This window comes from Nanorana parkeri, unplaced genomic scaffold (assembly GCF_000935625.1).
Source record: "Nanorana parkeri isolate BGI_ZX_2015 unplaced genomic scaffold, ASM93562v1 scaffold50, whole genome shotgun sequence".
Taxonomy (NCBI): domain Eukaryota; kingdom Metazoa; phylum Chordata; class Amphibia; order Anura; family Dicroglossidae; genus Nanorana; species Nanorana parkeri.
The window spans coordinates 1,553,834-1,581,246 of NW_017306318.1; the positions used below are offsets into that span (position 1 = coordinate 1,553,834).

The 27,413-nt window shown below is 42.9% G+C and overlaps 2 protein-coding genes across 2 annotated transcripts in view; one reads left to right on the forward strand and one right to left on the reverse strand.

Moving 5' to 3' along the window:
- The window catches only part of APCDD1L (APC down-regulated 1 like), a 31,914-nt gene extending 19,349 nt beyond the window's left edge, over positions 1-12,565 (forward strand). Inside the window, exons 2-4 of the mRNA XM_018574468.1 lie at positions 9,343-9,517; positions 10,608-11,139; positions 11,565-12,565. Of these exons, the coding sequence (XP_018429970.1) occupies positions 9,343-9,517; positions 10,608-11,139; positions 11,565-12,326 (1,469 nt within the window). The 3' untranslated portion in view covers positions 12,327-12,565. The remainder of the gene's footprint in view (positions 1-9,342; positions 9,518-10,607; positions 11,140-11,564) is intronic.
- Positions 12,566-20,615: 8,050 nt separating this feature from the next.
- Positions 20,616-27,413, reverse strand: part of VAPB (VAMP associated protein B and C) — a 28,771-nt gene continuing 21,973 nt past the window's right edge. Inside the window, exons 3-6 of the mRNA XM_018574773.1 lie at positions 25,629-25,732; positions 24,503-24,583; positions 23,286-23,462; positions 20,616-20,884 (exon numbers count right to left, since the gene is read on the reverse strand). Of these exons, the coding sequence (XP_018430275.1) occupies positions 20,726-20,884; positions 23,286-23,462; positions 24,503-24,583; positions 25,629-25,732 (521 nt within the window). The 3' untranslated portion in view covers positions 20,616-20,725. The remainder of the gene's footprint in view (positions 20,885-23,285; positions 23,463-24,502; positions 24,584-25,628; positions 25,733-27,413) is intronic.

Consider the following 27,413-nt stretch of genomic DNA (forward strand, 5'->3'; position numbering starts at 1 on the left):
GACCCCCTCCTGTAGACTTCTACAGGCAGCCTGTAGTGGGTAGGGCTTGCTGGGTCCCTCGCACAGCTCTCAGGCTATGGCTCAGGCTATGTACAGGACAAGAGGAACCCTGGCCAAACAAAAAACGTACCCTTGTAGTCAGACTTCTCCCACTCTCCAAGGGTTAAGGGCTTATTTTGTCTAGTGGGCTCAATTAAGGCCGTATCACTCACCTGATCCTTGGTCCCGTCGGCCTTTTCCGGGCTGCTAGACTTGTCCCCACCGTCTGGACTCTGTCGGTTTAAGGATCGCTGACATCATCATGTCATACGCAGGTCCATCGACTTGCATTAGACATGAGAAAACGAAGGACAATCCATAGCCGCAGCAGAGGGGAGAGAGTTGAGCGCTGACCACCGTGGGAGCCGGGATCAGGTAAGTAAAACAACTTCAACAATTTCAGTCCTTTAGACAAAATGAGCAGTTAACCCTTTGCAGTGCACAGGTAGGCCCACTACAAGTTTTTTCTTTACCCAGAGTTCTTCTTTTGTGTCCGGAGTTCAGCTTTAACAATAGCAATTAATAGCAGTAGTAGTAATCGATTAATGAAGTTACAACTCCTTATGGCACAGACTACACAAACAGCATGCAGTAGCCACTGATTGTACACAATATGAGCACAGTCACATTTTGCATACTTAATTGCTATTACCTGTGTAGCTTGCACTATAGGGGGGCCACTTTAGGCCGGGGCGGTTCGGCCCTGCGGATCCGCCGACATGAACAATCCCATACATTGCTATGGGGACCGTTCATGCAACCACGCGGGTCCACGTGATTCGCCGACATGATCCGCCGACATGAACAATCCCATACATTGCTATGGGGACCGTTCATGCAACCATGCGGGTCCACGTGATTCGAACCGCCTCCCGCCCGAATTGCTCCCTGAGTTTTTTTTTCTTGCTGATCAGCATGGTTTCCATAGAGCTTTCAATGAAAGGGCGCTGATCATCGCGGTTTTGGGAGTTTTTAATTGCGTTTCAGCTCTGAAAAGCAATTCAAAACACCTTTCTACACCCTGGTGTGAATGGGGCCTCACATCACCTCTTTGTAGCTATAGCCCTATGTAACAAGCCAATCTGATGTCCCAAACACAAACAAGTGGTGTCATCCCCTCCTTACCGTCTTGTCTTGATTTGTATTGTAGCTCTAACGTCTTCCTTATATTGTAAAGCGCTGTATAAATCCTGTATAATAATGTCCCCTTTATCTCATCTTGTGCTGGTACCCTGCTTTGCTTCTCTGAGTCAAATGAAACCTTTTCTGCCAGGACAACTTTCCAAACTTCATCATAACTTTTTTTTGAGTTGATGGCTAAAATGTGGTCACGTGATCGCACACGTCTGCTCACTGATTGTAGTATGAAAGATGGCTTCCATAGAAATGTATGAGGCTAACTTCACAGCACCTTTACTCATTTCCCCCCAGCAAAACATCCGGTTATTGTCCTTGCTGACATTATATACAGTTCCATGCCTCCAGAACAGATGTCTTTTTTTTTTCTATTGTCACTTCTGATTGTTTACTGAACCCCAAAAAAGCTTTACATAAATATTTTTAAAAAAATAAACAGCTGGAGAGCAGGCGGTGGAAAATGCTGTCATTTACAGCAAAGGGTGGTCTCAATGTTGTGAAGTATGTCCTGCGTGGTCATGCTTTATAAATAAAAGGCTATACAGTATATAATAATAATAAATCAGCTAAGATCATTTGGTAACGTGACACTTCACGTTACCAAATGTGCCTCCAAAACTGATCTGATCTAACAGGTCACCCCACTACAATACTGGTGTTTCACATATGGTCTAAATTGGGGATGCACCGAAATTTCAGACGAAAATGGCACTTGCGGTCCATCCATGGTTGCTCTTCTCCCCGCTGTGTGTTGCTCTGTGTCCCCTCTGCTGCTCTGTGTCCCTCAGCTCGAGTCATGGAGTCTCTATCCTCTTGCAGCAGTAAGTAAGACGATGTCCATTGCAATGTTCATTATGTGACGAAACACAAGCACAGCTTATTCCCACACATGCTTGAAATGGCCAGGTCAGGCTGATGGAGCTGGGACCAGAGCTGGAGGGTCAATCTTTGCCTAACCCTGTTATATAGCCTCCCGTGTTTCTTTCCTTAATGCTGCACAGAGAACTTCTTGATTGGAGTAGTGGTCAGTCACATGACATTAACAGGTCACGTGACCCCTCTCTCAGCTTTTTTTCTTCATTTTTACTGCGCTCACTTTGCTTTCGAATCCTGAAGCAAGCGGAGTGCTAATCATCGTGACACACGTCACTTACAGTATGGCCATGGTAAGACTATATGTTGTATTATAACTGCGGCCATTGGTGTCACCGTGTAAAACAGGATCGGACCGCTGGAGTCACTTCAGCCTGACTGTAACTGCAAGTCATGAACCTTGAAGCCACAAGTACTAATCCCCAAATCCCACACCTCTTATCCTAAATCACTAAGGCCTCATTCACACTGCCGCGCGTATAGTACCATATGCAAATAAATGGCTCCATACACATAGCTGCGTATGGAGCCGTATATTTGCGTAGCGTAAAAAAGGCGTAAAAACAGAATGGAACGGAGATGCGTCCGGGCAGCATATTTCTGCGTATATACGTGTGTTTGCACGCATGTACACACGCACAGTTCATTAACATTTCTATTACGAATGATGCATTGTGGAATTGTAAATAGTGCACGCATATACGCAATATACAATTTTGCTCTTGCGTTGTGTGTGAATGAGGCCTATAGGGGTAACCGCCACTAAATAAAAACTCCACATTGCGTCCGCACTGTTTTGTTTAAATGTATGTATTCCTTTATACACGGCGCTCATCACATACTGACAGTTCACTCCAGTCTTTTGTAAACCTTATAGGTACCGACCCAATAATGATTTCTTTATGGTCACTGAATATAATAACTCCAAATACTGAATTTTATTTTTGTATTTTCACCATTGCAAACATTTCATTTCTTGTCCTGCTGTCTCAGGAATTGAGGTGAAATTTCCCCAACATACCATTGGCAAATAAATGTTAAGTGTAAAAATACCTGTAGCTGTAGACAATGTGACTAAGCCTGTGAAAGACGCCCTGTGTACACTTTCCCCCACATATAACTGCCCCTTCCTTTCCATAATACCCCTCAGGACTCTCACTCACCCGCCCCGCTCAGGCCGCGCCTCAGTCTCCTCTCCCGCCCCTAACACCGAAAAAAAAGCAGTGCGGGAGGACTGACTGACAGGCTTCTGACCTATGAGAGAAGCGCAGCATCGCTGCGGATCCCTGATTGGTCGGCTTCTGGGGGAGGAACGCGCTGGATCTTCGCTGCTATCCCGTCTCATTGGAGGCGGGACAAGAGTCAGTGCTGCTCCACGATTGGCTGAAATGAACGAGGGCGCGCTTCTCAGTCAGTGTAATATAAAGTTTGTCGCGTTGCTCCTAGAGGGCGCTGTGCGGCAAAGTCAGAGCACGACGTCTAGCGATGACCTAATTAATTCTGAATCCTTTCCATTAAACCTGCTGTCACTAGAGGGAGTAAAGTGAATCACTATTCATGCCAGAAGTGTCTGCACTTACGTACAACGGCGCCATTTTGGAGATTATATCCAGCTCACAGTAACTTGTACAAAACTCTTTATGCTATTAAAAAGTACATTTTGTTTCATTTATGAGAGAATCATAAATTTGTATGAATGAAATCATACAACCACATCTCTTCCACACCAGCTTCTCCATTTACCTGACCTCCAGCAAATGCCACCCCACCAGGTTTGGTTCACATGTAGGGTTGCCACCTTTTCTTCAAGCCAAACCCGAACACAGTAGCACCTCGCGGCAATTTTTTTGTAAAGTATACACGACGCATGTATTTGGAGTTAATCACAACTTGCCAGTGTGCCGCAGGTCCCCAGATATATACTATATAAACATGGTATACCCCACTGAAAATAGTCTCTACTGTGATATTTACATATGAATGGGCGGCACTTTTTACATTTGAACAAGCCACGACTCATTCTCCCACAAAAATGACTATGCGTTGCTGGAGTGTTCGGGTTTTGCTTGAAAAAAAAGGTGGCAACCCTAGGTATACGCATGGAGAAAACCTTTCATTCAATAGGGGCTAAACAAGCAGAGAATTTCAAGCATGTCAAAGACATAACCCGCACTTTTGACTAAGCTTTTATCAAAAGTGCTTGTAGTCGCTCTTTTGTTAACCACTCAATTGGTGCAAGCAATGCTTGTATGGTCACCGTAAAGGACTTGCATTGTAGACGTGCATTGCTGTCAAATGCATGCAAGGATTGCATTTGCCAAAACACCTAAAATAAAATAATGGGATCTGGGACTCCACCGTTCAATGGATTTTTTATATTATACCCCACCAACTCACCCCTTCTATATCTTCTTTCAGGATGCAGACTTGATGACCAATTTACTACTACAAAAAAAGCTCTGGGGACACAATGGGACCTTGAGCTTGTGCAGTGTTGGTTACAAATACCAAAGCTTATTAAATCCAATGATGTAAAAATATTAAAATACAAAAAATACAAGTAAATACAAAAACGTAAAAAAGGATGGTTGATCTGCTATGCTTGAAATGTGAACACAACTCATAAGGACCTGTTGCGTCCAAAGAAATGCAACACAATGAGGGTCAGATGCAGATTTAGAACTATCCTCCATGCCGCTGAAATAAATGGGAACCTGCTGAGCTGTATTTGCGCCCATGAAGCACGGGAAAACAATGCCTGTCTACAATGGTCCTGGAGCTCAAACTACACCTGCAGCTGTTCAAGAGATTTGGGTCATATGAGCAAAAAATGACAAGCGATTGCTGATCAGCTCATTTCCTTTGTTTTCTTGCTCCAAAGTTAACTTTTTGGGAATTACTTGTTTATAGGAACATTTGATTGGAATTTTTCAGTTTAAAGGTAGCATGTAAAGCAGGGGTAGGCAACCTCAGCACTCCAGCTGATGTGGAACTACAAGTCCCATGAGGCATTGCAAGACTCATAGACAGTCATAGGCATGATGAGACTTTTAGTTTTACCACAGCTAGCGAGCCGAGGTTGCCTACTCCTGATGTAGAAGATGCATACATCATCATGCAATTCAATCCGGCTTTGCAAACTGGGAATTATCAAAGCCAGATGTATAGGTGAAGCGATAATTGTGGCAGTGTCACATCTAGTTCAGCGGATGCCAGTGTCATGTGACGCGGAGCTGGGTGGGGGTACACATGTTTCATCTCTTCTGCGGAATCCCCTGGATTATACACATCTGTATTTATTAAACCCGCAAGGTAAGTGATGGAGCCTAGGCCCCGGTACTCATAGCGATAGCAAATTAGACTGGGTTGTCCCTCTCGCTGACCTCTCGCTTCCCGTCTGCTGCAGAAACAAACCACGAGCACAATCTGCTTTCTATCCAGCCCGGACAAGGAAACGGCGTGTGTGGATTATCAAATCGGCAATGAATGGAGTCAGATGATAGCGGCAGGAATAAAAGCGAAGGGAAGGTCCAGATTAGCTGCAGAGCCGGGGTCTTATCTGCAAACTGGTTCCATGTGCTTCAGCTATTAAAGGGACATTAGACTCCTTTTATGAACAATGATCAGATTTATTGTAAGGGTTCTTGCGCGTAGGCATCAGGCTGAAGTCAAATGCAGCACCGCGTTGCGTTGCCTTGAGTTGCATCTGAGTTGCTTATGATTGGTTTCTGAGTTGCTTTGAGCTGTTTATCAATGAGCATTTTATGGGGAAGAAGAGCAGTTTAGATGCAAGGCCAAGTCCTAACCAGGATGCAAGTGTCATAAGAAGGGGTAAGTAACTCACCCCAATTGACATGCTACAGGGATCAGCGCCATTTGACTTCCTTCCAAATCAAAACTATAGCCAGCTATTAGCAGGTCCATGGGCCTCATCAAACAAGAAAATGTTTAGAAAGAGTAACTTTATTCACCAATTTAATGTGTCCCAAAACAGTTACTTTCAAGGCATGCCAACTTATGGCTGGTGGCGTAGCTGATCACATGTGCAGCACCATGTCAACTGCAATCCATACAGAAGCTAAGATGGCACCTTCCTTGGTTGTAAGGCATAAGACGTTGTAGTGCCCCTGTCTTAGTCAGTCATATTTTCTTTCTCTACACAAACTTACAAAAGAAGGTTCCAAAAGAACTCCAACTAGTGGATGTTAAAAAGGAACCCCAAGTAAGACTTTTTTTTTTACTTTTTGAGTGTATTGGGGAAGGGAAAAAAATCTGGATTTGAAAGCTGTGTCATTTTCTTTTGTTTCTGAGGTCACCCATGGCTTTGCTTTGAGCTGAACTCACTGTAGCCGCTTTCCGGGGTGATTACTGCAGACATTTCAAGGTAGAATCCACAAGAGGTGGGGGGGATTAGAGACACTACTGCCAGCCAAAGTGGACCTTCTATGGCAGTACACTAAAGAGGCTAAATAGGGGTTTAGCTGACAGTCCAGGAAGTGAGTGGGCAATCATGAACTTGCTTTATTGCATTTCCCAGTACTGCCAGTATGCTCTAACATGCTTCAGGCTTTGGGAGAGGTATTAAGGAAGAGGCTTAGGGAGGATCTCAGCAGCATTGTGATGCTTTTTATAGTCTAATGAGCAGGCAGATGACCAGAAGAAACTACAATGGGGGACTACAGGCATGAAAAGGACAGAGAAAGAACATAATTACACATAGGGCCGACAAAACAGAGCCTCTATGTATTTAGACATTGGCCCGGAGTCTTACCTTAACTTCGGAATAACAAGGACCCCAGGTCGGGAAGCCTCTTTTCTGCAACCCCTTATAACACATGGCGAAGAAAGTTGACCGCAGCTGAGAATGCTGTGACCTAATACAATAATAACACATTTAAGTGATTTTAATTTTTGGATTAGCTAGAAAGACAAGGGTATCAAAATAACAGAAAACCACAGGACTGTTCCAGCCAAGCAGTTGTCTTCCAGCATGCCGAGCTCTGATCCCAGATAGAGGAGAACCTTTACAGCCAAATCTGAACTTGAAAAAAAACAATAACTGAGATGAAAACAGATTATATGAACAGCCATGGTGTCCTATCCTGTATTCTGCAACCAGGCAAAAAAAAGAAGTAAAAAACCCTTTTCATGTACTTACTGTATAATGTTCAATGCCAACTTGTCTTTTTTTTTTAATGCAGCCGGTCCTATGTTCTACCAGTGTGCTTTTATACTATATAACTCCCTTAATCTACTCCACTGCAGGGGGCAGACAAGACCAGTCTCCCTGCACAAGGAGAGAGAGGAGCAGTGACCGGTCTTTATTACAGGAAGGCTCCACCTACTACAGTCTCCCTGCAGAAAACTGAAGGAGGGGGCGGGGACAAGACCAGTCTCCCTGCACAAGGGGAGAGAGCAACAGTGACCTGTCTTTATTACATGAAGGCTGCACCTGCTACAGGAAAGTACAGGAGGGGGTGGAGACAAGACCAGTCGCCCTGCACAAGGAGAGAGAGCAGCAGTGATCGGTCTTTATATGAGTGTCACGCTGTATTACTAGACAGATCTGGAAGAAATACACAAAGCTCACCAAGATTCAATTAGAATATACATGATTCTTGTATGAGGACAATATTTTCTTATCTTGGAGTTCAGCTTTAAGTCAATAGGATTCACTCAGCTCTACATATCAAATAGTACAATCATGGGAAGCACCTCAGTGGCGTCTATTAATGCATGGGAACACGCATGTCTGTGTGTGTTTATTGATGGCTTTTTATGGAAGTGAACTTGTGTTTTAAGTTTAATGGCCCTTTAAGTGCTGCTGTAAACCACTACATGACATGTCTTTATGGCTGCAGAGATCTGCCATTTGACAGCTCCTGTGATGTCATGTTCTGTACAATATAAGACTGTTACCCTTGTCTGGAGGCTCGGAGACAGGATGGCACCCTGTTAAACCAGGCGGAGACACCCTAATCCTTTCTGAATCTCCAGGAGCACAATGCTGCCTTATCACACGGGAGCAAGACTGTTCCAGAAAGACACGGATCATGAATCATTCCACCCACAATGGCCCTTCGCATACAGCTCTATGAACATCATTTACCATATGTGATTTCCAGGGACGGTCCCTGGTTGTAAAGATTTGTCCCTCGAAATATCATATACAATGGCATAACAAATACATCAAAATATATTTAAAGTCACCAAGCATGATGTGTGAGACGGTGCCACAAGCCATGGGCAGTGTTATGCCGGATCAATGGCAAGATGCTGCTGGAAAGATGTTAACAAATGTACATTTATATATTGCAAAGGGGTATCGGTGATAAATGCCGTAGCGCAGTACAAGATAAGAGACTAGGGACCGATTTCACATAAGACAGTTGTAGGCACAGAACTAAGGGCCTGTACAACTTTGAGTAGAAATTGAAAGTGTATCTAAAGCCAAAACTTGAATAGAAGGGTTGGCACCCGTGTCAGGTTTATATCACCGTCTGTGCCCCCACTGGGGAGATTCGCCCTCTCTGTTTATCATAGTGGACGTTGTCTGCAAGACTGAAAATGAGGGAAAATCCATACGTTTGAGATGCCGCAAGGAACAGGAGTAGAGGAAAGATCTTCCAGTGGGGACACTTGCTTCAGGGACATCTAAAAGAGGATTCCCTCACTCCAGAGAGATTTCCTCTTCTGTCCTGTTATGTTTATAGGATAGGAAGTCAAGGGAAATCTCTCAAAAAATAAAACTCCAGGATTTTTTTCTATTACATAAAAAAAATAATTAAGTTGTGTTTTAAATATAATTAAAATAAAATAAATCATATTCAATTTATATTTTCTAGTCTACTATGATCTCTATGTACTGTCTTACCACAAACTCTGTATCATACTGTTCTGTAAAGGGCCCCTTCTTGCTTTCCCATATTGGCATGTGTTGGACCATGCTTCTTGGAAATTCTCTGTTCTATGTATGTACCCCATTTGTATACTGTTGAAAGTAATAAAAACGTATTATTAAAAAAATTAATAATATTATTATGATATAATATAATGTTATTACAATATATATATTAAAAGAAGGGCATTTTGTCTATTAATAATATTATATAGTCATCAATCCAACCAACGAGGGCCACCCTCCCAGCAGCATAATTCTGCCTTGCATTATGTCTAGCGCAGCATGGGTGAATACATTTTAGAACCTGTCCTATTTCTGATGCCCTTTTTATCACAAGGTCCTCAGTAGGTATTCCGTGGATTTGATCTATGCTCTTCTTGTCTCATTCACAGCTCTGGTCTATGGAGACAAGCTGTGGAATGTACCAGTCTCACCAGAACAGTTTCTTACCCCTGGGAAGCTGAACCGGGAGCCTCAATGTCAATACCAACTGCGCCACCTACAGGACGGAGCCCGTATATCCGCGGTCTTGCCTCCTAACATAGAAGGTCACTGGATCTCCACAGGGTGAGGAAATGTATAAATCATGTTGCTGTTACCTACCAACAGGAATGTTTCCCTCATACATCACAGAAGGATTCAGCTAACCAATACAGCTTGCCATGTACAGTACCAATCAATGAGAATCCAACACTCTTTTTAGACACTTGAGAACCAAAGACTGCTTTAGATCCTCCTTGGTCAATAAAACTTGCTGGGGAATAATTAGCTAAAGCATGATGCTTTTTTTTAATAGCCTAACTCCAGCCAAAATTTAGGGTAGAGTCACAAGATCTCAGGTTTCTATTTCTGTCTGACCTTACTGGGAGATTCTCCCTCACTTCCTGTCCCTATGACACCAGGAGTCCCTATGTATTCCAATAATCAGAAGATCAGTCAGAACGTGATAAAGTACAATGTCTCTGATGAGGCCACTCTCAACGAAAAAACAGCATGTCCTTCAAACAACGGCACCTGGAATTGAAGATTCATGTATATAAAGTCTCCAATAAGGGTGCCAAACAAGACACAACGAGCAGATAGGCCCAATAAAGGATGAAAGCGGGAAGCTAGTCACAAACGACAAGGAGAATAGAATTGGTTTGCAAACAACGAAACAGAGTATCCAACATGTTTCGGGGGCTTTTGAGGGCCCGTTCACACTAGTACAGTTCAATTACCGCACTGTACCACGATTCTGGTGCACACTAGTACAGTTCAATTACCTACTACACGTTCTGATGCGGGAGGTGCATTGCAATGACATTCATTTCAATGGCACCCCAAACGCAACTCCCGCCCCACAGTTCATTTGCCCGCACCGGAACACATGCGACCCAAGTGCGACTTGGGTCACGACTTAATGACCAAGGACAAATGTGGATACTGAGGTTACACAGGTTGAGAACCACTGATTTAGAGTGCGTTGTGGGGAAGGCAGTTCTATACAAATGTATGGAATGGAGTGTCCAACAAGCGATGTCCAACATGTGATGGTCCCCAAACCTTTGGTCATATAGTGTATATAATATGTAGGTTTCTATGAAAAGATCAGACAGTGTAAATGATAAATAAATCTGTTACTGTGTTTATATTTTAATTTATTTACTAATTACAGATGTGAAGTTCGACCTGGCCCAGAATTCCTTACAAGGTCCTACACCTTCTACCCTAATCGTTTGATCAAGGCTCTCCAGTTCTATTACACAGACCCCCAGTGTCATCACCCTTCCTACTCTCTGGTGATCAAGGGAAAACTGCGACTACGCCAAGCATCCTGGATTACAAGGGGGGCCACCGAGGCTGATTACAACCTGCACAAAGTGGGGATTGTGTTCTACAGTCAGGAAGCCATGAGTAACATCAGAGCCCAGATGAACAGGACCTGCTCTGGCTTTGTGTCCACTGGGAGGACATGGGCACCCGGGAGGGTATATGAGCTTCTTAGCGCCAAGCTGAACAGAGACTGCACTGCTGCCATCACCTTCTCAATGCATGAGTTAAGTCTAGTGAGACTGGAGAAACAATACAACGGACATCTGGGGGGAGGACTGGTGGAGAAGCTGTTTCTGGGAGACACTCATACGGATCGGTTGGAAAGGGCGCACTACCGGCCAAATGGATACCAGCAGCCGCTACAGAGCGCTTTGGTAAGTTTCAATGGTCAATGTGACCATACAATATTTCATGTTACACGCTGAATATGGGTGTGCCATGAAATATGGTATAAAATATAAACTTAGCCTTTAAATAAAGCTCTCTTGTTCCTGTTATGGAGATTTTGTCTGACTTCCTGTCCCCGTGATAGCAAGAAATGAGTTGAGCGGTGTCACAGACAGCAACAATAACCCAACAGAAGTTCTAAACCTTACTAATTTGACTGGAAAATTAGTTTTGTTGTTGTCTATGTTCCCAATTAAGAGATTTTAGCCTACTTCCTATGTTGGCATTAGAAATACTTTAATGTCTTGTCTCTAGGGACCCTATTGCACATTTTTACACCCCTGCCTGTCCAGAATTTCTAAATAAGGCCTAAAGTGATTTCTATTTACTTACACCCATTATCTATTTGCAGCACCACGTCCACCCATGCCTCGTCTGCGGGACAATATACAATGCCGACGAGCACCACCCACCTGTCTTGCCTTCCACTGCGCAGCCTCCGGCCCACCTCCGAGGCGAATGGGTTAGCAGCCAATGCGAAGTGCGCCCAAACGTACTCTTCCTCACTCGTTACCTGATGTTCCACTCAGATAACCGCTCCTGGGAAGGGCTCTACTACCACTACGCGGACCCTCTCTGCAAGCAGCCAACTTTCACTCTGCGTGCTGCTGGTTTCTACACTAAAGGCATTTGCTCCGAGCGAGTGAAGGGCGGCACGGAGTTGACCTTTACAGTTAACAAAGTATGGGTTAAACCACTAAACCAGGTCATCTTACAGATGTTGAACACTTCACGGCCTGGAAGCTGTGGCGAGGCCGGTTCGTGGACCATAGGGGAAGAGCAAGACATTTCGGTCACGGGAGGTTGTACTGCCCTGGGTGTCAGCCTCCCCCACACTGAATATGAATTATTTAAAATTGAGCAGGACAACCATAGCCGTCTTCTTCTTTACATGGGCGAAAGGCCTACAGACGGGTCCAGTCCGTCAATACCTCAAAAGAGGCCAACATCCTACCAGCCTCCTCTCATCCAGTGTTCTGGGGAGTCCACGGAGCCCCTGAAGCAAAGCTTCCGTACAGACAATGCATCGAACCTTGCAGCTTTGCCTAGGCCTCATTGTTGGGCCTTGCTCTCAATGTTTATTGTATTACATATTTATATAAGACAGAACTGAATCATTGCGTCTGTTTTGTCAGGTGCAGATCTCTGATATACTAGGACACACTAAGTCTTCCTCTAAAAAAGATACGTCGAGGTTTTTGCTTTTCTTGGTATTGTTTTAAGATACTGTACATAGTATTTTATCTTAGCTAATGCACATGCTGAAAAAAAAATATTTTTTTTGTAAAAAGTCCCAGTGCTGAGGAGGTTTCCCTATACCAAAGCCAGAAACTGAACAAAAATGGCTTTTGATGCCTTTTTTTTAAAAGGGGACCTGCAACCTGCATTGGCAAGCCTTCAATGATTTGGCTGGAACTAACGTGGAGTCTAAAAAATTCTCTAAAAATTTGACCAAAAGAAATAAGCCGCATTCTTATGGCTACTGCCTTGTGCCTGCCTAATGGCTGCCGTCACTAAATGACTATACAGGTGCTCTTTTCACCAGTACTGTGCTGCTCCTGGAAGGAATGACTGGTTTGGCTCTTTGGGATTTGGCCAATATGTGGACAGTGCACAGCACTAAAAAACAGACTTGCGTTTGTTTAAAAAGGAGAAATGTGTCATTATATATAATGTTATGAACTCTGTGTCCCTTTTTTATGAAAAGTTTTTCTAATTTGTGATATAAAATATTTCTTTTTGTGAAAGCTTCATATAAAATGTATCTCATCTTCCTGTTTGCTTATGTAGGCAATTCTCAAGCAGCTGTCCCTCTGACTTATGTGAACTGGGGAATGTATAGACTTCATAAAAAAATTTGTTTAATGGATTACTCCATCTTTACAAAAATGTCTCCCCCATATCCCCTACATACCCTATTTTACGTACCTCAGATCAACCAGCAACCATCTCCACCAGTTAAAGCCAGCTCCAGTCATCTTCACTTATAGTGAAGATGACTGGACGTTGTCTCCTTAGGTCAACAGTAGGAAAACTCCAGATGTTTTGGATCTACAAGTCCCATGAGGCATTGCAAGACTGACGGGCAGAGGCACCGAAGCTGGAGTGCCAATGCTGCCTACCTCTGCTTTAGGACCTAACTGTGAAACTAGCAGAGAAGGTTGCTAACTGATATGACCTAAGTAGAAGGGGTGCACTTGGGGCAAATGTTTGTAATGCTGGATATGTCAATGGAGAACCTGCCCCCTACCATTACTCATGCATTAACACCGAACACCCATTTCAAAGTGTTCCTGTGTATGTTATACAATATACTAGGTATGCAGACCCTAAAAGTGTAGCCTTACCCAGCCAGTACAGCAATTATTTCTAAACATGTGCACCAGTCTCCAGGGCATCTTCTGTTCTGTAGTGGTATTTGCAACTTTTAATGAGGTCTGTAGTCTGCAAGGCTGACCTGTCAATTTGACACACAGGTCCATCTCTATGTATCAGAAGCCGCTGTCAATGCTCCTGATACATACAAAGGGACCATGCTGTGAAAGTGCCAGCTGAGCTCCGCAGGTCTCTTGTTTCAAGAGCTGGGCTCGGCTCTCGAACAGACAGCCCAGCTCTGCAGATTACAGGTACCAGTACACGTTGTGAAGCCCATACTGCAAGAAGCATGTCTTGGAGACTTGTGTGGATGTTCATAAACCAGTGCCGTACTGGGGGAAAGGATACACTTGAGAAGCACAATCACTCCCGCTACACAGAACTGGACTGTAAAAACTGACAGCTGAGCACCGCAGGTTACATACGTCAAGCTGCTTTGTATGCGGTGGGGCTGGGCTGTCAAACGTCATCAGGGCTGCATTGCTGTCAGCAGACTCCTGGCCCATTACACTGGGACAGGAGTCTGCTACTTATAAGCAGCATTGGACCAGCTTTCATTTTCACAAGTCAGGTCCTACTCTGTGTAAGGAATGCTGACAGCAGCTGTTGCATACAGGAAGCCTCCGAGTGAGGGAACTGCAGGCATGGGGGTCACAAATGCACATTAAACTGTTGCAAATCCTTTGCTATTTGAGAAGCTTAATTTGCAATAAATGCACCCGATTCTGTTGTTCATTTATTTGCTTCCTGTTTTTTTAAAATACATTTTCTATATCTATTTTATATATACAAGGCAAAATGTACAACTTTTTAACCTGCTTTCTGTGGCACAGCAAAATGCTGGTGATGTGTACTGTGGGTGCCATTAAAAATGCCCATATACAATAAGGTGAAAAAATGAGGCATGTACATTTTTGTTGGAACCCTGGATGGATCTAGGACCAATTAAATGAATGGAAATGCTAAACGCAAGCCAATTCTCAATAAATAAAAAAAAAAGAAAGCGTGAAAACACATGCATGAGTATAAATGGACCCTTAAAATGCAAGGCCCACTTATTAGTTCAACCCTTGACACCCAATATAAAAACAGGCCAGAGGCTTTAAAGCAAATAGGTTCACTTCAATAGCGGCCTATAGTAGCACATACCTTCAATTTGCTATACCACTGCCAAGATTGTAGAAAGATTTTGGGCAAGGGAAAGCCTTTTACTCTCTTCAACTTACCTGCCAGCACTGGTGGCTGAGTATCTACTGCTGGCAGGGTTGAATAAAGTGTACCTGTTACTTTGCTTAGTACAGACTCACTTTAATACAGGAAGAGTAAGGACAAAAACAACAACAACAAAAAATCTTTGGTGTGGAGGTCGCGCAGAAAGGCTCTGCTACTGTCATAGGCAGCATTTTTTGGGAGAATGTCATGGTCGGTATGAAAGGAATCCAGGGACAGGACTTGAGATCAGAGCAATGATAATGTACAGAGAACCACGACTCTGCGCTTATCCTTTAAATTAACTTAACCACCACCTCCTCCAGCATTTTCACTTTAGCTTACATACCTACATTTCAGCTCCCTGGTGTTCTTTACCGTGTGGCCACCAAGCAACTCTTCAAAATCTTTGCTGTCCTAGTGCCCAATGCAGGACCGCAATTCTATTCACTTTAACACTCTAGGAAAAGGGTTCTTATTGTCAACAAAAGTGAGAAGTATTCAAATAATGACATTGGAAAATTACAGTCACATGGATGAAATAAAGATCTATATCCGAAATCTTTGTGAATGAGCCTGTTATGGAAAATCTGGGGAAAGGGAAGGGGGTGCTAAAAAGGGTTTATGCACTTATCTATTGTAGCAAAAGATTGTGGGTCCCAAGGGCTCTTGCCAAGTTTAATCATGTGCGGATCACAAGCCTAGCTGAACTGAATTCCAAATCCTTTGCCAAGTATTATGGTGAAGATATATTTAGGTTGAGCTGGAGGTCCAGTTTTTTTCTTATATTTGGCTAAATGTGATTAGCTTGATGTAAATCATACTCTGCATGATGATTACATAGCCTGCTTCTGGCACAACACATTATTTGTGCTTTACTGCTTCTTCTCACTGCAAAAGTCAGATGGCTCATTGAAAACAATGCACTCCCAGTGTGGCTGATAGCTCAGCAGTAGTTCTCCAAGGATGTTGAATGAGGATAATTCATATACAGAGTTCTCTCTAGAGCAGGGGTAGGCAATCTTGGCCCTCCAGCTGTGGTGAACCCATCATGCCTACGCCTCTAATAGTCATGTCTGTGGCTGTAAGAGTCTTGCATTGCCTTATGGGACTTGTACTGTAGTTCCACAAGAGCTAGAGCACCAAGCATATCTAATCTTGCTCTTATTATTCTAGGTTATTCGATAAAATACCTGTATTTGATACAATACCAAATATATGGAAAAGCAAACATTTAAAAATGTGACTGTCACAAAAAATAATTTTTTTGGCACCTCTTTTTAAATAATTCTATAAAATTAAAGGATGACTGTATGTCTGTTTTCCAGACAAGCTGAATCACACACTGACTTCTCTTGGTGGAACATCTCCAGTAGAATTCCTGATAGGTCATCAGAGAGAATGACTTAATTAAAGCCTCAATGGAGGGTGTAGAAGCTCCCCAATGGAGGCTCTGGAGACAAGAGAATCCAGCAGCTGATTCAACCCACCTGTAACTAAACAAAATATGTTTTGGGAGGCCTTGGTCAAAAAAAAGTCACACTCTAATATTTCCTTGGACTGCCTTTAGCTGCATTTACCATGGCAGTTTCAATAACCTTATGCGGTGTCAAACATTTATTTCCATCCAGAGTTGCATTCATTTTTCACCAAGCTCTTGTAGTGATGATGGGAGAGTTCAGACACGGCATAAAGTCTTCTCCAGAACATCCCAAAGATTCTCAATGGGGTTAAGGTCTGGACTCTGTGGTGGCCAGACCATGTGTGAAAATGGTGTCTCGTACTCCCCGATCCACTCTTTCACAATTTGAGCCCGATGGATCCTCGCATTGTAATCTTGGAATATGCCCAATGTACCATCAGGGAAGAAAAAATCCATGCATGGAAACGCCTGGTCATTCAGTATAGTCAGGTAGGCAGCTGAGCTCATTTTGTGGGGGCATAACATTGCTGAACCTAGACCTTTTATCCAGTGGAAGGCTCTTACCTATTGGCTTAGCTTAATCCAGGTGCTGACCTTTTGTGGGCGAGACCGTGTACTTTTGTATAGAATTTTTTTAGGTTACCTTAACTCCCCCTCCCTCCCAACTTTTATACTAACCTGGCTATGATCCTGCAAGATCCACACTAGGCTGCCTCAAACTCTCCATCCAATCCCTTGTTTCTGCACATGCATTGAGAAAATCAAATTAATAACTATGGAGAAGTTATCTATTGTGCATCCCAATGATATACGACCTTTCTTTAGAAACAAAATTTTTTTTCCCATGCATGCACAGAAGTAAGGGATAGGTGGCAAAGTTTACAGGAGCACTGTGAGCCACACAACAGCACCTTGCAGGAACACGGACGGGTTATTATAAGACTTTGGCAGGGTAACCTAAAGGATAACTATATCAAACTCTGGGCACCACATAAGACATCCTTGCAGAAGTTGGTACACATGCAACTACACAGGGTTAAAGAAACGGTGGAGATAACAAAATTGTTGCCCTGTGTACTTGCATTTGTACAGAAATAGATAATATGGATGTTGCAAAGTTAAGGAATATGGTGCTGTATCTTCTAGTCTTTGGTGTTAATCAGAAGAGCAGAGACAAGAGCCCGCTGAGGAACGGCACCAACTTATGTTTGAGTTATATGAATGGCGCGGTTGCCACTGCTGAGACACTTAATACAAATGGTAGTTTCATGGTTGTACTGAGCCCCTTGATTGAATACTTTGAGACACTGACCTAGAACAAGTATACAGACAAGAAATTCTAACTTTTTTTTATGTGTGCTGGTGTCAGGTCAGCGACTTAAAAGTAATGAAGTCAGTGGCTTAGCAGAACAGCCACACACCCACCATTTTAAGCAATGGCAGCTCCTTTATATGTTTCTATGCCAGCATCACTTTAAAGAACATCTGACCTGGGCTAAAATGTTTATAAGGTGGATTGGTGAAGCGCAGCACCTTGTGGCAGAGGCATTATTTGGGATATTCTTCTAATCGATCCCTGTGTATCCTAGACCCAGGCGGTATAGAGGGTGTTGAATTTAGCCCATGTGAAGATTAAGTATTCTAATCGATCCCTGTGGATCCTAGACCCAGGCAATATATAGGGTGTTGAATTCAGCCCATGTAAAGATTAAGACCCTGCCCTGATAAGCTTTCTTCTCACATTTAAGGTGGCCCCACCCCTAAGAAGCTGAACTAGAGAAATCTTTAGATTTCCCCCACCCACGCTAAAGAGCAGGGATGGAGGACTTTACTGTCAGCTATTGTATTCTGTCAAAATATCCACACAAAAGCTGACTGGTTCCAGTCACTGTTTTTCCAATAATTTTCCAACCGGCTTCTTAAACAAAACGACTTTTATTGAAGCTCATGGTGCAGGCAGGGCCACCCACAAGGAGCCACACACCCACCCCTAAAGGAGCTGAACTAGAGAAATCTTTAGATTCCCCCATCCACGTTAAAGAGCAGGGATGGAGGATCCAATTTTATCTGATTAAGCAGGAAATTAACAAAATGTTATCCATGCTTGGCCAGCTTAAGTGCCAAGTACCTGAACCTCAGAGGCGGGATATAGCAAAGGGGGTGGCTCAATTTTGACATGGACAAAGTCAAGACTGGGTCCAAGATGCAAGGATGACCTGTAGACACACAGAGATCGACCAGATGACTAGCAGAGGTACTTTTAGTCACTACACGTCAGTTTCAACGCAGGTTGATGTTCAGACTTAATTTTTTTTCAGGTTAGCTAAAACCACATTTCATGATCGAAAACACAGACTAGAAAAAGACAACAACAAAAAAAATAAAATAAAAAAAATCAAGAGATTTTTGAAAGATTTAATTTACAGCAGGGACTCCTAACGGTGGTTGGTTATATCATTATTTCCCAATCAATTTTTTTCTTCTTTTTTTTTTTCTTAAACTGTAGATATAAAATGGTAAAGTCTGATGTTTAACAAGACCCAGGAGATCATTTCCAAGACAGCTGAATTATTATTTTTTTTTAAAGTTTTCACACACATAATGGAACACACGGAGGAAAAAAAAAAGAAAAACCCCAACAGATCTAGACGATGATATCCAAGGTGTATATTGAGGTGTGTGTGTCATACATCCACACACGTACATATATGTGTTTATCCACATCAACACCTAAAAAGGTCACCTAAACAATAAAGTCCAAAGATATAGTTAGCGTGGGGTAAACGACTAACGATGGTGTTTTATGTGGAGTTAAAGGGTGTGTGTAATAATGCTGATTCCTTCCAACAAAACAAAGAATGAACAAGCGGCATGTAATACGATTTCTAAAAGCATTACAACCTAGTATACATACTAATGGCTGGCCTATGTACCTTGCTTCTCTTCACAGACTGCAGACACCCCCTACTCTATTCTTTTGAATCTGGCACATCAAATACTTGCTGTCGGAAAGTCAGGGACCCACTGAGCTACAGCCGTGAAAACAAAAAACGAGTAATGAGTAAAACGCACATCTGCTCCCCACAGCACTAACTCTTTATCTTTTATAGTTACCTACAAAACCCCTTTCAGTTATGTTGAGGAATATGGTGAAAGGTAAAAGGGATGGCTATTTGGGGGTTAGATAGAGAGTATACTGTAGGTGCTTTAAGAAATACTAATTGAAACCTAAATTCTCCCATCACCAGCCTGTTTCTGTGACTTTTAAATGTACGGTCGCAGTCAAGCTGTGTGCATCTGCAATCAACTGCCGATCACCAACAGCTAGAGAATGTATAGAAGTCGGGCAGGTTGGGAAACCACTCACGTGGGGGCTCCCATCCACTGCCGAATTAGGAGTTTGATCTCAGTGAAATACTCTTTAGAAAAAAAAAACACTTGCCCACAGGCAGACGCTGGCTCAATTAATCACAACTACCTTAACAAATCCGCCCACCAGGCTTTAGGTCAAGTGAAATACTCATACTGTTGCCTTTCTGGATCCTCCATGGGCATATCTGGTAAGCCCAGCAGTAGGTTCTATTATAAACAAATATATTCAAGACAGTTACCTCTACTTCACCTAGCCAGACAGTAATCGATGGGGGAAAAGGATGCAGCTCTGCAAGACGAAAAAAAAAAAAACCGCCACAAGGTAATACAAACCAACATCTGCATCTCCAGAACCTTTATTTTTGGATGGATTAGCATTTAAATGTTCATCAGACAGCTTAGAAACTATACTTGAGTCTACCACTTGGTCCCTTTTTCAGATACAATTCTGTAGCACCCCCACGTTCAATATTAAGAGACAGTATCGCATACAAGAGGCGATCACTGTACAACACAGCCTTCATCTATTATTAAGTATTGCCAAGGAGGACTGAACGAGACCAAAGCAAAATTAGCTCTGTACTACACAATCTTGACAATAATTATTCTATTTATATATGTATATATGTATATATTTAAGAAAATGAATCACCCCCCATCCCACCCCACAACCCTCGCTAACCCCCAACTACTGGACACTGGAGATGCAAGACGGCACCCACCTAGAGTTATAATTCAGGAGAGACATAGTTTCAGAACTTTTTTTTTTTTTCTTAAAAGAGGTAAACCAGAAACACTTATCGGGAACTTTAAAAGTGTTTTTTTTGTTTTGTTTCTTCTTTAAAATGACATTTTACAGTATGACGTTTTTTTTTTGAAGAATTAGTTGTGACGTTACGGAATCGATCATGGTCTTGCTAATGAATTGTTCTGTACAACTGATCGGACCCTAGAAGCGAAACAAAAAAGTTAGCGGGAACGAACGTAAAAAGGCAGGACCTGTGAAGTGTGGTACGGTTTTTGTTTTTCTCTTGTTATGAATAAATTTAATTTCCTTTCTAAACCATCAACAGTATGATTTCTTTTTTTTACATTTTTTTGTTTGTTTTCCCTCTGGTTAAAGCATGCTCCGTCTACAAGGCCACTTTCCCTACAATGACGCCGATGATGAAGAACAAGATGATCAGAGCGAGTATCCGGGTATTTAGGCCTTCCTCTTTTACAAGGCTAGAGGATGTAGACCCGGGGTTACTGGAGAGCGGGGCCTTTCTCAGCCTTAGTCCGTCTTCCTCCTGCAAGAAAAGAAAAAAAAGAGCGGTGTTATTGTACCACCTAGTGGCCACAGATAAGAATCGCAACACTAAAGAACACAAAAAAGATACAAAAAGAACCAATCTTTTTTTTTTTGTGTAAAGGTGCCCATACACTGGCCGAATTTTGGACAGTTTTTAATGTACTGGCTGAAATTCGCAGTGTGTGGGGCGGTTGGCTCCCTTTCAGCAGGCATTCCTCGATCAGCTGATCTAAGGAGGCGGCTGGAAAATCATCTTGCGATCAGAGCCGGCAGCCAATGAGCTGCCCGCTCTGATCGGGTATTCTGACAGGTGCATACAATGCAAACAGCGGCGCTTTCTCGATCGACAGGCTGTTTGTGTTGGTGGAAGAATCGGGTCAATTTCTTTCGTTCAGCCCGCAGGTTGAACGGAATAAATTGGCAGGTGTATGGCCAGCCTTAGAGTAGGGAATAGTTAAAGTGCATTTCCACTTTTGCAGCCAAATTGGGGTAACCCTTACTTTATATTAGTGACATGTTCCAAAATCACACAATGTGTGTGTGTGTGTATGTATGTGTGTGTGTATGTGTATGTGTATATATAAAAATTGCTGCTTGCATTTTTACTTGCTTACCTGGCTTCTCCCCTATGAAATGTTGAGGGGGCTATGTGACATTGATAACTCTAATTAACCCCCGTCTGTACTGTGCTTGCAGATCTTATCAGTTGTGAACACTGTCTGTCCTGACAAAGGGTTAAAGACTTAGAAGCATTGTATGTTAATGGGAAGAAGCTCAGTCTGTCCCTCTACTTTCACATTCACACTGCTCAGAGTAGCCTGGAATCTGCACAAAGGCCTTCACCAAAGAAACAATTAAAAATGTAACAAATGTATTTTATAAAAATACTTTTTCGGTATGCTGTGTGAATAGGAACACAAACATATAGTGGGGTATTCCCAAATTTGACGGCAAAAGTGGACCTACACTTTAAAACCCTGTCTTGATCAGGGACTGATGTCTTTTACACCTTGAACAAAGAAGATTTTTACTGGAACCAGAACTGTATGCATTATTTTTTTCTGTGTTTATGAAGAAGGCATGGTTGAAGTCTAGGTTGTGCACTGGTGGTGCCCACATCTCTCATCACACGTGTCCTCAGGCACACATGTAATGCTAATGGGGAGAGGGGGTGCGCTTGGTCAGCTCTGCCAGATTACACGGCAAACAGGGTAGTGCTGTCAGACTCATGGACTGTGTGATCCTATTTAGACAATGCACAGCTGCTATAGAAGGACAATATTATTTAGACCACAAAAATGAGGTTGTCACTATGTCTACCTGACTGAATATTTATTTCTGTGATTCCACATGGCAGCTCAAAGCTTTCACAAGGTGTTCCTTTGGTACAGAAGGTGGAACTGAGTGTCAGGGGAGCAGAAGGATAAAAAAAGGCAAGTATAAGCTGGTAGGGTGGGCATTAAAGTGAACTGGTGCTTTTCCCTGCATGGGCAAATGACAGGTTCACTTTAAAGGCTAAACTGCAGATTGCAAAGTGAAAAGCTATTTACTAGCTTCTGTTATTTGGTTGTGAATGTTTCCTCACAAATGCCCTGATTCACAGATGTTAAGTGAGGAAAACTAGCCATGACACACATCATCATGCTCATATTCTGTCCTCTGTATCAATTACAACGGTCACAATGAACAACGTTTAAATGGCCAGAGTTGCTTTTGCACTATTTCTATAGTTCCATTGTATCTCAAAACTTCCTTTACTCTGTACCTGGGGTTATAGCCATTTAGAATTTCGTGTAATGGATGGGACATAGATTATGGATTGAACGTCTAACCCGTCAGTGTCTACAAAATGTAACCTTTATTAGTACAGAAATAATTACTTTTTTAATGGTATTATATTTTTGTATACATATTAAGCACTCCTATAAGGATTTCGAAGACGACACCCATCACCTCCATAACAGGGTTCCTGATTTAATTTCTTTGAATCCTCCAATGAATATTTCTATCCCTCCCATATGTGATCTGTTTGATCTTCCTAATCTTAGTCACCCCCTTGGCCATCTAAACCTGACATTGAGTGATGGGAAAGAACTTACCTTAAATGGTTTGTTCTCATGAAAAGCTATTTACTAGCCTCTGTTATTTGGTTGTGGTTGTGAATGTTCCCTCTCAAATGCCCTGATTCCCAGATGTTAAGCGAAGAAAACTAGCCATGACACACATTCGAAGACGACACCCATCACCTCCATAACAGGGTTCCTGATTTAATTTCTTTGAATCCTCCAATAGAATATTTCTATCCCTCCCATATGTGATCTGTTTGATCTCTGATCATCCTAATCGTAGTCCCCCCTTGGCCATCTAAACCTGACATAGAGTGATGGGAAAGATCTTACCTTAAATGGTTTGTTCTCATCCCGTAGCCTCTGGATTTCAGCCTGCATCCTTTTGTTATCGTCTAACACCTTCTTATACTCAGAGTCGTCCAGACTGGAGCTAACCGATTTGAACATGGTAGAGGATTCTGTCTTTGTTACACTGCTAGATAGAGTCTTGTTTATTTCCCCTTCATGCTGAAAAACAAGACAGAGCCAAAATGAAAAGGCTGCGTGGACTGCAAAGGTAATGATAAAGTGGAACTCAAGACAAGACAATCGAGTGCTGAGGGTTTGCACACCTGTCAGGTTTTTTTTCCTGAGGTTTCCTCTCCATTTGACCTGGGGACCACAGTCACAAAAACAGAAAGTGAGGGGAAGTCTAGAACTTTGAAGCTGTCACCGGAACAGTGGGTGGGGAAATCTTCCAGCGTGGACACTAAGAGGGGAATTCCACTAACTTTGTGTCTCTCCAATGTTGACATAGACGACAGTAAGCAAAAGCAAGCCTCCTCCATTTAATCAAAAACTAGAAAAACTATTTGGCTGAAGCTTCATTTTAAGTCCTTATGGTTCAGGCCTATAATTCATAATCCAGACAGTGTACCTCAGAGAGCTTGTAGGCTCCACCTTAAAAGAGACTACCTTTAAAAGACAACTATGGCCCAACCTTTTTTGGCCATTGTTCTCTTTAGTGTCACAGGAGCACATATACTAATGTCCTCCTGTGACCCAAAACTCAGCATCTGCGCTGTCAGCATATATCCGGCAATAGCCAGGACAGATCCCCACAATATTGTTGGGATCCCCCCACTGATTGAAAGTTGGCTCTGCTTCTCTAGAGGTAGAGCCAGCTGTGCCCACAACCTGCCTTGTCCGTCCCTTCAGTCAGAATCCCTACAGGGAGCTGTGACTGACAGTCACCGCTCTCAGCAGTTAGAAGATCGGGAACTCAGCGATATGTGATCGCTCAGTTCCTGATCAACAGAGCCGATTAGCGACAGCTACAGCGTCAGTGTCACACGTCGGCTCTAATTATGGGGATGAGTGGATTTCACTCTCCCCATAATTCTCCTTTAATAACAGCAGTACAATGCATAAATAGCTGGCCAGTGATGCTAGAGAGGATACTTGGAGCATAGGCTATTGGCCAGGGGCACATGAAAATGACAGGTACACTTTGAGAGCATTGCAAAGAGGAGCAGAAAAATGAAATGCTGAAATGCAAAGATACTCACAGGTTTGTCATTCTCAGAGGGTAGCTCGAAGAGACACCGGAGTTTGGAGTCCATGAGGTCATCCGGCTTTGCATCTTTCCACTGAAAATATTTAAAAAAAGACAATTTAGAAGCATGGAAACGCGTGATGAGCAGTGCCAATGAACTGTCTTTACAGCACCCAAGAAGTCTGCGAGTCACATGGCTTGTTAGAATGACACATTTTTTAGCGAGAAAATATTTCACGTGTATGCAAGTCTTATAAATGCATCCTAAAACATTGTTATCTTGGCCATACTCAAGCCAAAGCTTTTTTTTTCGGTTTTATTACTCTTTTGGGTCACAGGAGCAGATTTAATAATGTCCTCCTTTGACCCAAAGTCAGCATATCTTGGGCTAATACTCCCTATATGCTGACAGTGCAGAGTCGCACTGAAGCTTGTAAGTATCCTGACAATATTGCCGGGACCCACCCAGCTGTCTCTGCCTCTATAGAGCCAGCTATACCATCCCCAAACTGCAGGGGCTGACTGACAGTCTCTGCAGGTAGAAGTCCATTAACTGAGCGATGAGCAGTAACACAGTCACTTAGCTCTTGGTGTAGAGCCGGAGTGTGACAGCTGCAGTGTCCCATGTTGGCTCGAAGAGTCACCACACACATTACAACCAACTTTAGCTCTACCAAAACATTTTATTACGAGGACCTAGCTAATCTATCCAATCTGTTTCCATTCAGGCAGGTCCTTGCACTACATAGTTGTTGGTAGATCTAAAGAAGATTGCACAAATCGCACAAATCATGTGTGGTGAGCTTAAGTATTGGGAAGAGTATTTTTTACTCTCCCAGTACTTCACCCTTAACATTCTGGAAGGAGTAGGAGAAGGTATAAATAATGGGGAGATTGCACTTTATTTCCTGTGCGATTCTCTAGGAACAGAAAGTGAGTAAAAATCTTCAGATTTAGGAACATCTACATAATGTAAAAAAAGCATGCGTAATCTAATCAGGAAGGCCTTGCCATTACATATCATACTGTACAATCTAACAGCAATGTGTCAGATGGTGCACGGTTTGCAAAGACTATTACAACGTACCACACAGGAGGCAGCAGGGGGAAGGATATTACTTGAAATGTATGATACTTACTACAGCTTCCATATCGGTAATGTCTGATGGAGCATAAATGGACTGCACCATAAACTTATGCTTGCTCTTCTCATTGGGGTCGTAGTCAAAGGGCTGGAGCATAACTGAGAAAAAGAAAAAAGGAGAAAGAAGAGTATATTACGGTTTCGAGAAGGAACAATCAGTACATACAGGAGCTTTGAAACAAGTGCTGCGAGATGAGATGGGTATTTAGCATGAAGGATTCTAACAAATGAACCCTATGAGGACCGAAAGAAGAACTATCTGTGCTACACAAACCCATAGCTGCAAATCATTGGGCTACACAACCGAGCCCACTTTGGCAGCTACAGTTGAGCCCATGTCTTGAGCATGCATCAGAGGTTCCTCATCACATTACCAGCGAGTTATGAATTTGAAAGGTCATCCACAGAGCAGAAGTTATTGACATTATTTATACAGTTACTTCCTCTAACAGTGTTAACATCCAGCATGTTTCTGGGTTACGGGAAGCTGCCGACTTGTTCACAAATCAGGCGAGAGGTCACAGACGTTATTACCATGAATATAAACCTTCATGTAAAAGATCTCTCCCAGCTCTCTGTATATTACACCGCGGCTACCATCAGTTGAATCCTAAACATCTGCGACATGTTCCCTTTAACCTCTTGCCGTCCGCCCGTTAAGAAAAAACGGACGGACGGCTGACTCCTATCTGCGGGTTGCCGTCGCCAGACGGCATTTTTTTCCTGCTCGCGCGCGCACAGGAAACGTAAATATGCGTCGCATGCACCAGCACGCGGAAATGACAATTGCGCTACACGTTACATATCGCCGCGAACGTCGCAGTGAAAGACTCGGATTTTACAAAATCAGGATATTGTTTTAGAATTCAGAGCAGTGGAAATCACAAAACACGATGGCTTTATGTGGGAACCTAAATGGTATGGTGAACTTTATTTAAAGAGATTACAGTGCCCCACCGTTTATAATCCTGCGAATGGAGCCTCTTTTCCACTAGTGGGTGGCCCCTAGAACATGGGTGGTCTAATGAATAGTGAATTTAGGAGTCATTCTGTCCAATGCAGGAGCCAGCAGGACTTTTTTTCTTTTTTCAGGAGCCAGCTCCACTGAGAACAACTAGACCAGGGGCAGGCAAACGTTTTGTCGTAGCACCAAAGCTGGAGGGCTGGAGTTTGCTTAGCTCTGTCCTAGAAAAAAAAAACCTTAAAAATTGGGTGCCAGCTCTCATTTTTAAAGGGGCATTACCTACCTGGCACCTGGGATTTGTCTAGCCCTTCCCTAGGAGGATTCTTTCGCTTGCAAAAGTGTCCACTAGTGGTACCTGGAAGGGGATCCTTCAGCAGACTGTGAATAACAAGCATCGAGCTTCGTGCCGCGGTGGGAAATAAGAAATAGCAGCCCCGTGAGTAACATTGTGCAGCCTGAAGTGACAGTTCTAGCCTGTTACATTTCCCATTTCAAACCTACTCCGCATGTTAAAAATGGTGGGTGGCCACATTCCCAAGCCAAAATATAATTGTGTCGATTGGTATCTGGCAGCTTGAGGCATGGACACAAGTGAATTTACACACTGCAGGCGGCGGATTTTTGATGACGTTTTATAAAATTGTTGAGTTTACAGTCCACAAGTGCTGAGCAGTGTGCCTTGTGGAAAAGAAATATTCAACTTTAACGCTCATCTCTACTTCTAGGTTACGCGAGTCCAAAGACACAACCCATAAACCAATAAAGAAGTGAAACTCATCACTGAACTATATATTCCCGAGAGAGATTACAGATAGA